The 12,527-nt window shown below is 41.9% G+C and overlaps 1 protein-coding gene across 4 annotated transcripts in view; it reads left to right on the top strand.

Moving 5' to 3' along the window:
* Positions 1-6,707: 6,707 nt before the first annotated feature.
* TMEM185A (transmembrane protein 185A) overlaps positions 6,708-12,527 on the top strand; it is a 72,853-nt gene continuing 67,033 nt past the window's right edge. For 2 of the 4 annotated variants that reach the window (XM_066356809.1, XM_066356810.1), the window contains exons 1-2: positions 6,723-6,887; positions 7,610-7,767. Coding sequence is in view for 2 of the 4 variants with exons in the window: in XM_066356811.1 (XP_066212908.1) it covers positions 6,850-6,887 (38 nt within the window). In the remaining 2 variants the exon portion in view is untranslated. Of the gene's footprint in view, positions 6,888-7,609; positions 7,768-12,527 lie in introns of all 4 variants that reach the window. The other 2 variants (XM_066356811.1, XM_066356808.1) reach the window with 1 other exon arrangement.

Below are 12,527 nucleotides of genomic sequence, written 5' to 3'. Positions count from 1 at the left end.
AGAAATTAGAGCAAATACTGGAGAACATGTTCCCTAGAATAGACTATCACCCTCTAACATTGCCTAAGGGCCGGGATGTTGATTTGGATACCCAAACCTCTGAGATATTGTTAGCTACCTATAAGGCTCTGAACCTTACCAACCCAATTCTGGCTGCTGACTGTTGGCTTTGTATGACTCTAGGCACACCAATACCTATTGCAATCCCCTCCGCAGTTAATGAATCTGCACTTGCTCTTGTCTTAGGAAATAGAAACTGCAGTGGCAACATTCCTTTTAGAGTTCAACCCCTAGAGTTTTTCAATGTTTCCTGTGTAATCAGTTACCCACAAAATAATAGTTTAGACATAGATGTTGGATTGGCAGATTTTGCTAATTGCAGCCAGTTCATCAACTCCAGTTCACCTTATGTGCAGATACGGGGAAGGTATGGCTATGCAGAGGTAATTTAGCTTTCTCCTATTTACCTGTGAATTGGACCGGGGTTTGCGTACTAGCAACTTTAATGCCAGATATAGACATCATCCCTGGTGATGAACCCGTCCCTGTTCCCACTTTAGATTACATCAGTGGACGGCTCAAAAGAGCGGTTACACTAATCCCCCTGTTAGTTGGTCTAGGAGTAACTGGAGCAATAGCATCCAGAACAGCTGGACTAGGGGTGGCCCTTCACTCCTATAATAAATTATCACACCAGTTGATCGATGATATCCAATCTGTGTCTCGGTCCATCCAAGACATACAAGATCAATTAGATTCCTTAGCTGAAATGGTCCTACAGAATAGGAGAGGTCTAGATTTACTAACTGCAGAGCAAGGGGGAATTTGTCTGGCATTACAGTAGAAATGCTGTTTTTATGTTAACAAATCTGGAATAGTCAGGGATAGAATAAAGAAACTACAGGAGGACTTAGTAAAAAGAAGAAGAGAACTCTTCGAAAGCCCTTTGTGGAGTGGCTTTAATGGGATGTTGCCATACCTACTTCCCCTTTTGGGTCCGTGTATTGGCTTCCTGTGTCTTATATCCTTAGGCCCTATAATTTTAAATAAACTACTCGCTTTCGTTAAAGAGCGTATAGACACTGTTAAGTTAATGGTCCTGTCTCAACCCTACACCCTCCTTCCCTCTGATGAAGAATCAAGGGTTTGATTATGCCCCAACAGGAGTAGGGAATGTAAGGATCAAGAAAAGATCAAATTGTTAGATTCAGGAAAGTGTGCTGGGATTGCCAGAGTGTAGAAGCAGAGACAGGGAGGTAATGATAGGGACCCTGTAAGGCTAAGAACAAAGGAAGACAAATGTTTGCATTCCATTGGTTAGAGACCCTTATCAGAAGTTTATGTTTGAAGTTCGCCAATGAGTTAGACCCAGCCCCTGTTGCTATGCTATGTGCAACTCCCTTAGCAAATAGGTAACTGCCACTTCTGCTTCTGTATTATGCTTGCTTACTTAGGATATATAAGGAACTAGCTGTAAGCGTCAGGGGCGATTCCCATTTGCAGCTCCTACTGAGTGTGGTGTCTCCGGACACCAGGGAATTCACCCCTGCTCAGGTGAAACTGGCCAATAAAGTTACATCTATACCTCTGAAAGTCTCCGACATTTGTTTTTATACCCGGTGGATGCTTCAAAAAGCATAAGTAATAAGATTCTAGGAATTAAATTAAAAATAAGCCCTCTGTGGGTTTGGAATAGAGGCTTGCTGCCCTCCACTGGTGTAAAAATGAGAAAAAAGGTTCCAACACTCTCCCATGGGCTGAGAGGGTGTTGGGTTCTCTATAAGCCTCTCAGTTACATAGAAGGCATAAAGTTCATAAGGGCAACCTACTGCATTAGCCATAATGGTAAAAGTTATAAAAAGAATTTTCAGGGAATTGTGGGAAAAAATTGGAAACTTCATATAGGCTAAAGCAACTCACAATTGGGAAAGTAATTTTGTAAAATGTGTATTTCAATTAGCTGCTCAAAGCAAGGCAGTTAGTTTACAGGTGGCAAATTGATTCAAGCCTTGCTTAGGAGAAGTCCCATTATCTTGCTAAGGAGCTTGGCTACAAACTGCAGAAAAAAAAAAAGGGTAAAAGCAGCAAGCTCTTGGTTCTTGGAGTCTACTTCTCCCTCAGGCATCCACCCCATCCCTCATGATTGATGTAATAGTTTAAATTACTGTGAGTCAAAAGAAAGTTAACATCTCGTTGCCAGCTGGGTAGTTTCTACCAAGAATCCCCTACTGTATAAAAGTATTTTCGATGTTAAAATGTATATATTATTTTAAAGGTCTTTTGTTAATTCTTTTATTTGCTGTTTTATAGCCCTATATTAGAATTTAGTTTAAAATATGTAATAATTGCTAATAATGTCTTTTCATGTAATGTTTAGTTTATTATCATTTTACAACAATATTGTTTTATGCCAGGTAATATAAGGAAAGAAGTCATATCCTGGAACTCTTGCGAATCTATTTTATCATGCTTTCATTGAAATTTATTTTGAACGCTATGTACTGAATTATTTAGCACCAAAGAGATTCTAGAATTCTAAAGTAGACACCCAAACCTATTTTTCTTAAATTGATCCAGCTAATAACATTGCTTTTGTTTTTTTTTCCAAAAGTTTATGTAAACAGATAAGGACTCTCAAGTCCCTCAGCGAGATCTTCTGAGCATGGCTTTTAAGGTCTATAATGACCAAGGTAATAACAGAAAAGGCAAATAATGCCCAAAAGAGGTCAGGAAATACCAGCTTTTGGCATATGCTCTTAAAGGCTTCAGTGCTCCAAAGAGCTTCATAGAATTCCATCAGGGCCCTGCTTCAAAAGTAGAAAGAAAGGTCATTGAACTGGGGCCTGCCAGGCTTCTCGGCCCCACCGGAGTACATGTCTTTGCTGTGGAAAAAGGGACATGAGAAGGTAAGCTGCCCCCTTGCTCCATGGAGAAAGGGTTCAGACTCTTCTATCCCTGCTCCAGCTACCTGTGACCTGACCTTGCCCAGCATACTGGGATTTGCCACTGAAGCCTAAAAGGTGCCCAAGGCCGGCCATTGGCCCCATCTCATGACATCGTTCATGAGCCTAAGGTATTTCTTCCAAGTAGCAGGTAAACTGATGTCATTTCTTGTGAACACAAGGGCCATTTACTATGCCTTGCCTGAATATTTGTTTTATTTATCCCTTGAAGATCTCTACTGTGAGTATTGACAGTCTGATTTTATTGCTTTATTTAATGCAGGGGTCTCAAACTCAACTCAGCATGTGGGCCGCAGAGCAAGATCACAGCTGTTCGGCGGGCCGCACTAGGTCTACAAAAGGCAACTGTTACGCAACAATTTTCTCACTGCAGTTGAAAACAAAAAAAAAAAAAAATCAGTACAAAATTGTTCGGCGGGCCGCATGTGGCCCGCGGGCCGCGAGTTTGAGACCCCTGATTTAATGTATAGTATCTCCTTTATTCCTCTTGCTTAATGCCCCATGCCTATTGTAGGCTGGGACCTGCTCCTAATTTCAATTAAAAGCAATGATCATTAGGACTTAGACTCTAGCTACAAAGTGTAAAAATGTGACCACAACTTCAGTGCCTTATAGCAGTGGTCCCCAACCCCCAGGCCGCAGACTGGTACTAGTCTGTGGGCCATTTCTTACCAGTCTGCAGAGAAAGAATAAATAACTTACATTTTTCTGTTTTATTTATATTTAAGTCTGAACAATGTTTTATTTTTTTTTAAATGACCAGATTCCCTCTGTTACATCCATCTAAGACTTACTCTTGATGCTTGTCTCAGTCATGTGATACATTTATTCATCCTACCCTAAAGGCCGGTCCATGAAAATATTTTCTGACATTAAACCAGTCTGTGGCCCAAAAAAGGTTGGGGACCACTGCCTTATAGACTTTTCCTGAATATGTGTGACTCCTGCTCTTTATGACATTTCTCAAACTGAAACATAAATCAGGTTACATTTTTGAATAAAAAGCTGCAATAGTGTCAACACAGATTTAGTGAAATTACGTTAACATGTTAAGGACATTTGTGACTGTAAGAATTTTATTTTAAATCCTGTTATATTAGTTAGAATTTTATTTTGTTTAATAAGCTAGTAGGCTTTAGTCACTTTATTGTATTAAGATGCTTGTTATAGTATTTGTTAACATTAGCTATTTGAATTTTATTTTTAATTGTATATTCTTCTAGTCTGCCTCAAAATCGGAACATAGTAATTCAAATGAATAGATGCCAGCCAGAATCAGTGGGGTTTTGGGACCCTTATTGCCAAAGGTTTATTCGAAACCAATTAGAAAAAATTTAAAAACAGAGAAGAAAGGAATTTTCTCAGGTAAACATTTAGAAATAGACTTTAATAAATTAATTGACAATTGTTAGGAAATTGCTATATATGGTTCTTTCCAGGGTTAGCTTGCCCATTCTAGTATTGGACCTGCATTTGTGTCCACAGTCTCAAAGCTAGTAGAAAAGGAACTGAATATTAATTAGAAGCTAATTTAAAGTTACATTGTACCCACAGGTACCCAAAGGTTCAGGGCAAGTAAATTACATGAATCAAATAATAAAAGAAACATAACCACTCTTTCCTAAATACTTGCAGGATTTACAGGTTATTCAGCAAATTATTTGAAGGACTGTCCAAAGGTGCTTCCAACAGATTCAGTACATCACCCAACAACGACTGACTCCCATGCAGATGGGGCCACACACTGAGATCCTGACGACTCCTACTGGTGCCAAAAATAGAAGGCATCAACCACAAACAGGAAACTGGTTGGTCTACGTATGAAGAATATATGGAGAAACTAAGGACTCTTTAATCAGACTTTGGGAAAAGGGAAACTAAGGTAAAATGAAAGCCAACTTAATTGTCACTAAGAATTAAAGGTTTTAAATTAAAAGTTCTGACTAAAAGTAAGTTGTTATAAAAGCCAGTTAGTTTTATGTAAGTTGCAAAAGGTTTGTGCAATTTATAAGAAATTCATCAATAACATTTGTTTCTTTAGTGAACTGTATTGCTATAAATGCTGTCCGTTAAATATCTGTTACATGTTATAAATTAATATTCCTAGACAACAGCCTTATGCTTATCAGTAAATTAAGTCAAAGATTTGACTAAGAAATAGAATCAGTGTGGAATGTTTTAAGGTGACAAATGCTACAGAATTAATAATATTTTAGGAAGTTTAAAGAACATTTTATTAATTTGAAATAGGTGTGCAGAAAGATTTTGTAAGTGTGATTTCTATCTTGTATGATTAGCATCAAAACTAAGATGGCTGATGGCATTGTGTTATAAATGCAGAAGAGGAAGGAGACTTGGATTCTCTGACCTTCCCACATACCTATTGGGGAAGGGTGAATAGCTAGCCAGGTGCAGGAAGAAAAAGATTAAATTAAAATCTTTTCTTATACTGCTGAACCATTTACAGGCATTTGTCCCTATGGAAACTACCCCTCCCCTCCCGAAAGCATGTAGTTAATATATGTATCTCTAAACAAAAGGTATAAACTTATGCTGTGATGTCAGGTTTTTTCCCCTCCCATGTATAATTAGGAGTATATAAACAGCCCCTGAACTGTTTTTGGGGGCCGCACAAGTTGGGTCTGTTGCCCTGTGTCAGCCATATGCGGCTGGCATATTTAATAAATTTCCTTCTTTAATAAAACTTTTCAAAAACCTATTTGGACTACATACCTCTACAAACACCTCCTAATTGTGGATTTAGTTATTTTACAACACTGTGAGCCTGTCCTGCTCTCCAATTTCAAAACTAAAGATTCCTTGATGTAGGCAACTGAAAGAGTACCAGAGAACAACAGTATTCTTTGAGCACCTAGCGTGCATGATAGTGTTATGCAAGTTATGTCATGGAATCTTCCCAACAAGTTTAGAACATAGGTTTTATCATCTTCGTTTTGCAGCAGAGAAAAGTTAAAGCTCAAAAATGATGACTTGCACAATGAAGATGAACCTGAGAGTTTGAACACGATGGTTTATATTGGCAGAAGAGGCCAGATGTGAGGTAACCAAAAAGTCTATGCAGGAGCCAAGGGACCTCTGAATTAGATTAGTAAAGCTAAAACGATTCCCAAATTTACAGTTTGGGCACTATCCACCCTCCTCAGCAAAAAAGTTCTTCCACAGGATAGTGAACCCATGAAAGGCAGGCTGTGGGGAGGGAAGATAACTTTGATGCAGGGTAACCTGAGTTTAGGACAGCCAGTTTAACTTGAGCTGGATTGGTCCTTGGGAAAGAAATTGAGAAGTGGATACTGGAGTCACTCACAGATCTAACAGGTGAAGCCTGGGATAAGATCACCAAAATGCAAAGTGTCCCCTTGGCCGCAACCTCCAATCCCCAGGAGGCTTAGTGCTCACTAGGGGAAATGTCCAGAAGGCAGGGTGGGCCACGGTGACAGGTGTTATCTTAAGACCTCACTGCAGGCCTCCTAGGCGGCCCGCTCCCTCCCCCCAAAACTCCACCTAGTCAGCGTCCCCGCTAGGCTCTCCGTCCCCTCGCCGGGACCTCGGTCTCCACCAGCCTCTAACCTTCACAGTCTATTCAGCCAGCCTGGACCAGAGAGGGATGGCGCGTGGCGTCCCCCCGACTCCTGAAACCTCCGAAGGTCAGCCAGCGGAGCCTAAGCGCATGCGCGTCCGCTGTACGGAAGCCCGGATGGAGGGCGGGGGTGGCGGGAGGTGGCTCAGGTTTCTCCGGGTGGCGGAGGCGACGGCGGCGGAAGCGGGGACGGGTCTGGCGCGAGCACCATGAACCCGCTCTAACGCGTAGGCTGGGCGGCGAGGGGGGCGGGGGGAGGAAGAGGCCGCCGCGGTGAAGTTCTCCGCCATGAACCTGAGGGGCCTCTTCCAGGATTTCAACCCGAGGTGAGGCGCCGCAGGCTCGGCTTTAGGGAGGCGTAGCGGGTGGGATGCTGCAGTGGGAGGCCAGGCACCTGCAGCCCCTGACGCCTGCTCCAACCTCTCCGCGGGTGCGAGAGATTCTGAGAAAACAGCCATTCTTGGCGCAGGCCCTCTTTCTCCTCCCGCACCCGGTACCTTCATTCTTGTGGCCCGTCGCGCCAGATAGAACCTCCAGGCCAGGGCTCCCATCTGGCCTGGGAGGGAGCGAGCTCATTCTCGGCGTGCCCTCCTTCCTTGATATCCCAACTAACCCTTCTGTGTTCCTGCTTCTCATAACCCGCTGCCTACCACCCCATACCCTGCGCCAGAGCCATTTCACTTGCCCACACACTCCTAATCCCCAACTCAGCTGTTTCCTCCAGGTCTTCTCAGCGTTTGAGATTTTCCTTGGAGGTAAGCCCTTCTTTTCTTACATGTGGAACTGATACCTGGAACATTGAATCCTTGGAGTGGGTGTCAGGGTATGGCAATATCTTACATAATGCCTTTGGTGGTGAACCTGACAACTTTCCATACCCATTTTCTCATGTGTTCACTGTAAATTTATTTGCAGCAAGTAGATATTGCTGTCCTCTTTCCCGGTTGGGGAATATCCAGTGAACAGTGTGGAGAGAAGATTGGCTACAGAAACAAGAATCTGTCTATGCACTTGCCCAAATGTTCTGTAACTCTGTTTCCTTCCCCAGGCTATGAGCTCCCTGAAGCAGAGACCATCTCCTGCGCATCTCCCTATCCTCATCACCTCCCACCATCGTGTCTGACAAATAGTAGGCACTTAAGAAATATTTGGGGAGCTAAACTGGGCCAGCAGACCTAGATTGGAGACCAGGCCATCTGTAACTAGGTGATTCTCTGCTCATCTAAAAAAATAAAGGGTTGGCCTAATTGATCTCTTAAGCCCATTTCTCTGTAAAAGATATACTTTCCCCCCTTATTAACTGGTGAGAAGCCATGCACTCAATAAACCTATTGTATGCTAGGTCTTAAGCCAGGTGCTTCAGATGCTAGGCAGTCCCAGCTTGGAGGTTGAGACATGTAAATAGATGATTTACAGCACTATGAAGAATTATACTGTGAAAACCTAATGGAGCCCATTGCCTGGGCAGCTTGTGGGAAATGAAAGGAAGTCTTGGAGGAGTGTGTTGGGAGTGCAGTCTCCTTAAGAACAGTGACATTTTAAGCTATAAGCTTAAATGTGACTTCCTGGGTGCTCTTGTTCCTCTGAGCACTTTTGAGTTCATATTTGGGTCTGGAGTGCCAGTGTCCCAATCACAGTATAGTCACGGTAATTGTTGGTCTTGAAGGCACGCTTCATAGAGGATCTTATTGAGGGCAGGTAACTGACAACTGCAGTGTCTTCCTCTGCTGCTGTAGGAGTTAGGACTCTTCTGCAGGGTAACAGGATTGGTTGTAGAGTTGGACAGGCCTTGTGTGTCTGCTTTGTTTGGTGAAGATGTTAAGAAACATAAGTCAAACCTGAATTGTTTTGTATCCTTAAGCCACTTGCTTATCTATCCATTTAATCTGTAGAATTAGTATATTCTCCCAGCAGGATAGGAAGGCCAAATTAATGATTGACTGTGAAGTGCTTTACAAGTAGATAGTTCCAGGACTACTTTGTAAGGTGACAGATAATTCAGAAGCCACAAAGAACTGCATGGAACGATCTAACTGGCTTTTAGAGTTGTCAAAGCAAAATATTCACAGATAATATCTTTAACCATTGTTTCTTATACCTTCTCTCCCCCCCAAAAAATTGGTATATGAAAATTACAATGAACTATTAGGTATCTAAACAGATTTTTTGTAGTTTTCTGAAGTGAGAAGCAGACAGGCAGGATGCACCCGACCAGGATCCACCCAGCATGTCCACTAGGGGGCGATGCTCTACCCATCTGGGCTGTTGCTCCATTGCAACTGGAGTTATTCTATCACCTGAGGCAGAGGCCATGGAGCTATTCTCAGCGCCTTGGCCAGCTTTGCTCCAATGGAGCCTTTGCTGTGGGAGGGAAGGAAGGAGGAAAGGAGGGAGAGAGAGAGAGAAAGAAAGAGAGAGAAAGAGAGAGAGAGAGAGAGAGAGAGAGAGAGAGAGAGAGAGAGAGAGAGAAAGAAAGGAGAGGGGAAAGAGTAGAGAAGCAGATGGCCACTTCTCCTGTGTGCCCTGGCCAGGAATTGAACCTGAGACTTCCACACACCAGGACAAAGTTCTACTGCTGAGCCAACCAGTCAGGGCTCATCAATATATTTGTCAACAGTTTAATTCTGAGAAGTTTAAAAATCTTTTATAGAGTGCCATTTTCCTAGATCAGTAGGAGTGAATGGAATTACTTCATGGTGGTGACTACCACTACCGGCACAGTGGCCAGGGAATATCGGCAAGTCTGATTTTTTTAGCTGGTGGTGTGTCATATCTTATGGCCACACCTAGTTTTGACATTGTCCTTTAGTCCATTCCATGATGAGGAGGATCTTCTAGACAATTAGAAAGCAAACTGAGGGATTTAGTAGGAGGTGTTCAGGACCTCAAACCTTATTGCTGCTCCCTGCCTCTAATTCAAAGCCAGTTCAACATCTCCCTCCTACCCCAGGATTTTGGCACACATGCTGTACTCTTTTCCAGGAATGTTTCCTTCTCCTTCTCCTTTCTTCCTGACCTACTTAACTCCTATTTATTCTTGAGTTCTCAGTTTACTTGTTATTTGCTAAGGGAAGCTATTCTCACTTCCCCAAATCAGGTCCACTGATTCCTGTTTGTACAATCTCTGTAGCATGCCATACTCCTCCATCATAGTACTTATTTGTACCTTTATATTTGTCTCTGTTTATTTGATTAATGCCTATCTTCCCTACTTAATGCTCCCCTACTGTACTCTCCTCCTATAAACTCTATGGCAGGGGTCCCCAAACTTTTTACACAGGAGGCCAGTTCACTGTCCCTCAGGCCTTTGGAGAGCCGGACTATAAAAAAAAACTATGAACAAATTCCTATGCACACTGCACATATCTTATTTTAAAGTAAAAAAACAAAATGGGAACAAATACAATATTTAAAATAAAAAACAAGTAAATTTAAATCAACAAACTGACCAATATTTCAATGGGAACTATGCTCCTCTCACTGACCACCAATGAAAGAGGTACCCTTCCAGAAGTGCGGCAGGGGCCGGATAAATGGCCTCAGGGGGCCACATGTGGCCCGCGGGCCGTAATTTGGGGACCCCTGCTCTATGGGGATAGGGCCAAGACACTCTTCATTATGGTATCACACATACTTGAATTGTACCTGGCTCAATAAATATTTTTGGAAAAAATGAATTAATTACACTCTAGATCCTATGAGAAAATTCTAAAGCTATTTCTCTCAATCACTGCTTTCCTGTTGGTCTATGGCCTGGTTCTCTTTTGCTTCACCCTCTTCCCTCCCTCAGAACATAGCCATTCCATTGGAGAGACAAGAAAGATCATGACACTAAGACAGAACATGGTTGCCTTTGCTTTGTGAATTATGTATGTCACATAAATAGTTGCTATCATGGTTTGGTGGGTCCCAATTTGTGGCCCATTGGACCAGATCTCTTGATAAGTCTGAACCCACTGCCATATTGCCAATGCTCTAATAAACTACAGTGACAGAGAATGATTCACAAGTGTCATCATTCATTTGTGGAAGGCTGCCAGCTAACCCTCTGCCTATTTCCATCTGGCATAGAACTGGTTCATCATGAACTTCTTTTTAGTTATACAGATTAGGAAACTGCTTCTTGGACCCACCAAGTCCTTCCTTGAATGCCCAAGGCTTCCTAATAACTAGGGAGCCCTATTCATTGAATTGGCAAACTGTTAGAAGTATACAGAATTGGGAAACTCTGACTCCAGGGTGTTCGAGGAGGTAGCAACCTGGTATTAGGTGGCATTAAGCTGGCACTTTGCCCTCCCTGTGGAGCTTTGGGATTTTCTGCTATCTTGGTGGAGTTGCTGGGTCAGGGAAGGACCTTCAGCTCTGGTAGGTAACAAAGCAATGATCCAAGGCTGTGAGGACTCTGCTAGGCCTTCTGAGTCATCCACTGGGTGAGCTCACTGATGGAGAGCGGTACATCCTATAGGTATGCAGAACTGGGACAAAGGCTGAGGAATCTGCTCTAGGGATTCCTTCCAGTGGGCTTGGAGTACTGAGAAGGTCAGTAGTGTTTAGGAACTTCCATATGCTGCAACTTTTAATGTTATTCTGGAACCTAAGTTATCTTGTCTCTTATTTGAATTCAGGAAGAATAGGAAATGTGATTGCTGGTGATTATTATTAAAGGCAGCTATCTGGCCTTTAAGAGTCTGTGAAATATTTATATTTAAAGAATTCATTACTCAAATATCTCCCAAGTTATTACTGTGTACCAAGAGATGTGCTAGATGCTCTAAATACAAAAAGAAATGTGATATAGTCCCTCTCCATGCTCAAGCCCAGCAAAAGAAGCAGAAATAGAGAAATTACATTTCAACACAGGACGAGGCATTCCAGAGATAGAAACCAAATGCTGTGAGAGCATAAGGGCAGAGTGAGTTTTGTTAGAACAGAGGGCAAGAAAGGCATCTTAGGGGGGACAAAGTATGCCAAGGTACTGGGTCATGGGAGGGTGCGGTATGTTTAGACAGTGGTGAAAGGTCAGTGTGCTGGGAACACTGCTGGCAACATGTCATGTGATTTAAAAATACTGTACACACAATTCAAATTTTATTTACATATTGGGTTTTTTTTAAACAGCACTGGGTGTATGTTGGTATTGTTATCACCCAAATTGTTACCATGTCATTGTGTCATGTCAAAACACCTATAGTGAGAAAAGTCTCTTGATTATATTAAGGTTATTATTAATATTAGCTGTGACTTAGGGGCACCTACCACATTCTAGGCACAGTGTCAGTGCTTTGTATCTATTATCTCAAATCTTTACAACAGCTCTGTGAGTTAGGTATCAGCCTTATTCTGCAGTCTTAGAGAGCTTGTGACTTCCCTAAAGTCATATAAGCAGCAAGGGGCCATGTCAGAATTCTAACACAAGCAGGTCTCCTAATAAAGCCTGTGTTCTTTTCTACATGCCATGCTACCTCTTTCATTTAGTGACATTTCTCTCACCCCCATGACATAGTAGGTCCAGTATACTAAGGAGCCTTCTATTTGTAGTTGTAAGTGATTAAATAAAAGGAACCTTATTCAGAGTTTACACATCCAAATGTGTATTATCTTTTAAAGAAGTTACTTAGGGAAAAGAGAAATATATGCAGGGTAGAACAAAAATAAGTTTACAGTTGTTCATATGGAAAATAATACAATAATTAAATAATAAAAAAATAAGCTCATTTTGCATACTCACAACTATAAACTTACTTTTGCAGCACCCTGTATATATACAGTATATACCTATTCTATTGCTCATGCTCCTTGTTACATAGCTGCAATTTTTTTTGGAGTCAAATTACAAATTATATAAGGAAATCAGTTTTGTTATTCTTTAGTCATATACTATTTCTGAACCCAAATAATGCCACCTAGTTTGATCACACATCTTATTCACTAAACTTGGCTCTGACTGACTTTTGGCTGTTTCCAAA

Source organism: Saccopteryx leptura, chromosome X (assembly GCF_036850995.1).
Source record: "Saccopteryx leptura isolate mSacLep1 chromosome X, mSacLep1_pri_phased_curated, whole genome shotgun sequence".
Classification (NCBI taxonomy): domain Eukaryota; kingdom Metazoa; phylum Chordata; class Mammalia; order Chiroptera; family Emballonuridae; genus Saccopteryx; species Saccopteryx leptura.
This window is presented reverse-complemented; position numbering and strand designations above follow the sequence as displayed.